The sequence below is a fragment of the Melozone crissalis genome, unplaced genomic scaffold (genome assembly GCF_028551555.1).
Source record: "Melozone crissalis strain CALT ecotype California unplaced genomic scaffold, PUWL_Pcris_2 ptg000351l_1, whole genome shotgun sequence".
NCBI lineage: Eukaryota > Metazoa > Chordata > Aves > Passeriformes > Passerellidae > Melozone > Melozone crissalis.
Genome location: NW_026536098.1, coordinates 241,742 through 245,054, shown reverse-complemented (window position 1 = coordinate 245,054; position 3,313 = coordinate 241,742). Strand labels below are relative to the sequence as shown.

The following is a 3,313-nucleotide window of genomic DNA, read 5'->3' as shown; positions in this document are numbered from 1 at the left end:
CCAAACGTAGAGACAAAGTGCTTTGGTCCAGTCCAGTCGAGGATCTGCCTGTTACGTCGGGGAGATCTCAAAGTCTCTCGCTAACTCCCGCACTCCCTCCAGATCCCTCCCCATCGCCCCCCCCCAAACCACTCCCCATCGCCCCCCAATAAACGGCTCCGGGCTCAACTGGGAAGCTTTACTGGGAGCACTGGGAGCAGGCACTGGGCGGGGGCAGAGCGCCAGCGGGGCTGGGGGGGACACGGGACCCCCCAAAATCAGCGGAGCGGGGACGGAGCGGGGGGTCCCGGCCGGGCCCGAGCCCACGGGGAGGGGCTGCGGCTGCCGCCGGCTCAGGAGCTCTGTGGGCAGAGAAAAGGGGGTGACACCGGGCTGGGGGCCCCGGCGGGAGCGCACACGCTCCGCCACGGGGGGGACGCCACCCCCGGCACCCGCCCTGACCTTCTTGCGCAGGGAGAAGCCGAGCCCCAGCGCCAGGAAGACCAAGCCCAAGACGAAGCCCCCGATGCCCGTCAGCATCTTGCTGCGGGCGGCGTCCGGCGGCATCTCTGGGGGGTCCGCAGGGCTCAGCACCCCCAAAACCTCTCACCGACACCCCGAGCCCCTCCCAGCGCCCTCCCTGTGGCACCCAGCCCAGCCAGGGCCCCCTGAAACCTCCCTCCGATCCATTTTTGTCCTGGCCAGGAGCCACCAAAGCCCCTCCCGTCCCTCTCAGCATCCCACAGCCCCCTCCCAGTTGCCCCCAGCGCCCCAGGACCCCCAAAGCCTCTCGCAGTCCCTTGGCAGCCCCAGCAGGACTCAGCCAGAGCCCTCCCAGGCTGTGCCCAGCACAACCGAGCTCATGGCGAGCCCCGCTTTGCCATCGCCGATCTCCTTCCAGCCCCTCGGGGCTCCCTGCGATCCCTCCCAGTCACACCCAGCACCCCCAAACTCCCTCCCAGTCAGACCCAGCGCCCCCAAACTCCCTCCCAGTGCCCACCAGGACCCCCCAAACCCATCCCACCCTTCCCAGCATCCCCCAAACCCCTGCCCAGCCCTTGCCCAGCCCCCAGCCCCTCTCCCACTTCCAGCCCGGCTCTCTCCTGCTCCCTCCCAGTGGCTCCCAGCACAGCCCAGTGGCTCTGCCAGCGCCCCCAGGGGCTCCCCCGTACCCCAGTGCCGCCTCAGGGGCTGCTCCAGGCTGACGTGCTCCACCTGGCAGCTGTAGCTGAGCCCGCGCCGGGGCGGCGTTTCCAGCAGCACCAGCAGCTGGTGGGTCCAGTCCCCGTTGGGGACCACGTCGGTGGCCACCACGTGCTCCGAGAGCTCCTGCTGGCCCTGGAACCACCTCACCTGGATGGCAGCAGGGTAGAAATCCATCACGGAGCAGAGCAGGCGGCCGGGGCCGGGCTGGGAGCTCGAGGGGGGCACCAGCGAGATGGACACGCTGGGGGGCGCTGGGAGAGAGAGCGGGGACACACTGGGATCAGCTGGGGGGCACTGGGAGAGAGGGGGGAGGGCTGGGTTGGGCTGGAGAGGGACTGGGAAGGGACTGGGCTGGGAGCTCGAGGGGGGCACCAGCGAGATGGACACGCTGGGGGGCACTGGGAGAGAGGGTGGAGGTCTGGGAGTGAAGTGGGAATGAACTGGGAAAAGAATGGAAATGGACTGGAAGGGACTGGGCAGGAATTGGACACGGGCTTGGAGGGACCCCGGTGGCGCTGGGATGAACTGGGAATGAAGTGCGCGGCACTGGGAAGCCGAGTCCAGCGCGGTGCACTCGGCACTGCAGGTCTGCCTGGCAACAGATGACTAATCAGAGCGACGCGTTCTGATTGGATGAGCAGCGTCACCTTTACGCGTCGCTGAAATGGACGCGCGGGGGTCACTGAGAGGGACTGGGATGGACTGGGGGAGCCATGGTGGTCAGTGGCAGGGACAGGAGGCCTCGGGGATGGGCACAAGGAAGGCTGAGGGCTCTGGGCTGATTCCCAGCGAGGTTTTGAGGGGCTCCAGGGATTTGGCCGGGCAGGGCCCGAGGGGACACGCTCTGCCCCGCGCTCACCTCGGCGCTCGGCGCTGAGCGGGCGAACCCCCTCGTAGTTGTACGGACAGACCATGTTCACCACAGACCGTGCGTACGCCAGTGTGGCCGGGTTGCTGTTCCAGTCACTGGCCCACCCCTCTCCATAGGGGGTGAACCCCACGTAGTGCCCCACGTCGCTGTCGAACATCACGAACTGCTCCCGATTGTAGATGTACCTCTGCACGAACCTCATCTTCTGCGTGCCATTAATGAAGTGACACTCTGACACTGCCCAGAACTGGAACACGCCTGTGAGAGCAGGACACAGCTCAGGGGGTGCCCACCCAGCACCTCCCAGCAGCACCCCCAGAGCTCCGGGAGCCACACCGGATCCCCACTCCGCCCCTCCTGTGCCCCACGGCCGCCATGGGACCCTCCTGCCCGCGCTGCCGCTTCCTCCTTGCCACCGTTCCCCCATTTCCCCTTCCACATCCTCTCCCCCCCCACCTCCGGCCGCCCCCCAAATCACTTTTGGGGTCCCCATTTCCCCATTTTCCCAAAAATCCCCCAATCCCCAGCATTCTCCCGCTCAATTTTGGGGTCTCCCCTCCACTTTTCCCCCTCCCACCCCACCGTCCCAGCGCCTCCCTCCAACCCGCTCACCCGAGAGCTCCGCGCCCGCAGCCGGGGGGGCTCCCAGCACCACCAGTGCCACCAGCAGGGCCCCAGCTGCCGCCCCTCGCCCCATGGCCGGGGCCGGGCAGGGAGCAGCAGCCCCAAAGCAGCCGCGCTGCGCTGGGAGCGCCAGTCCGGAGCAGGGCGGGCTCGGCAGCGCCGCGCGCTCTCATTGGCTGCCGCCGCTTCTGGGCAGCGATCGGCCACGGGCTCTGCCCGGCAACCGATGAGGCAATCCAACGCCCCGAGCTCTCATTGGCTAAGGCGCCGCCTGCCTGCGCTGCCATTGGCTGAGGCCTTTCCGGGACGCTGCAGCCCCCGGCTGGGGGTTTTTTGGGGAGGGGGAACCTTGGGGCGCTGGGCAGGTGGGAGCTCAGGTGAGCCCAGCAATGCGTGCCCAGGTGCGCGGCATCTCAGGGCTGCCCGTTGTGAGCGGTGACGCTGGCCCGATGTCAGGCACCCCCAGAGCCGCTCTGTCCCTGCCCCCCGCAGCCGCACAGGGACAGAAAATGGAACCGAGGGTTCCTGCGTGGGGACAAGGACCGGGAGAGATCCCTCAGCAAATCCCGCACGGGCACAACGGACCCGGCCGTGGTTGGGGTGACAGGAATGATATAAAATAGCATCTCACTC

At 67.8% G+C, this 3,313-nt stretch overlaps 1 protein-coding gene across 1 annotated transcript; it reads right to left on the bottom strand.

Annotated features, from left to right (window-relative positions):
* Positions 1-300: 300 nt before the first annotated feature.
* Positions 301-2,803, bottom strand: LOC128949963 (class II histocompatibility antigen, B-L beta chain-like; the record flags this gene model as incomplete). The annotated part of the gene is made up of 5 exons (XM_054294856.1): positions 2,669-2,803; positions 2,045-2,314; positions 1,152-1,436; positions 442-548; positions 301-339 (listed from the first exon to the last, which is right to left on the bottom strand). Coding segments are annotated over exons 1-5 (786 nt in total), but the record flags the coding sequence as incomplete, so codon positions are not given.
* Positions 2,804-3,313: the final 510 nt, after the last annotated feature.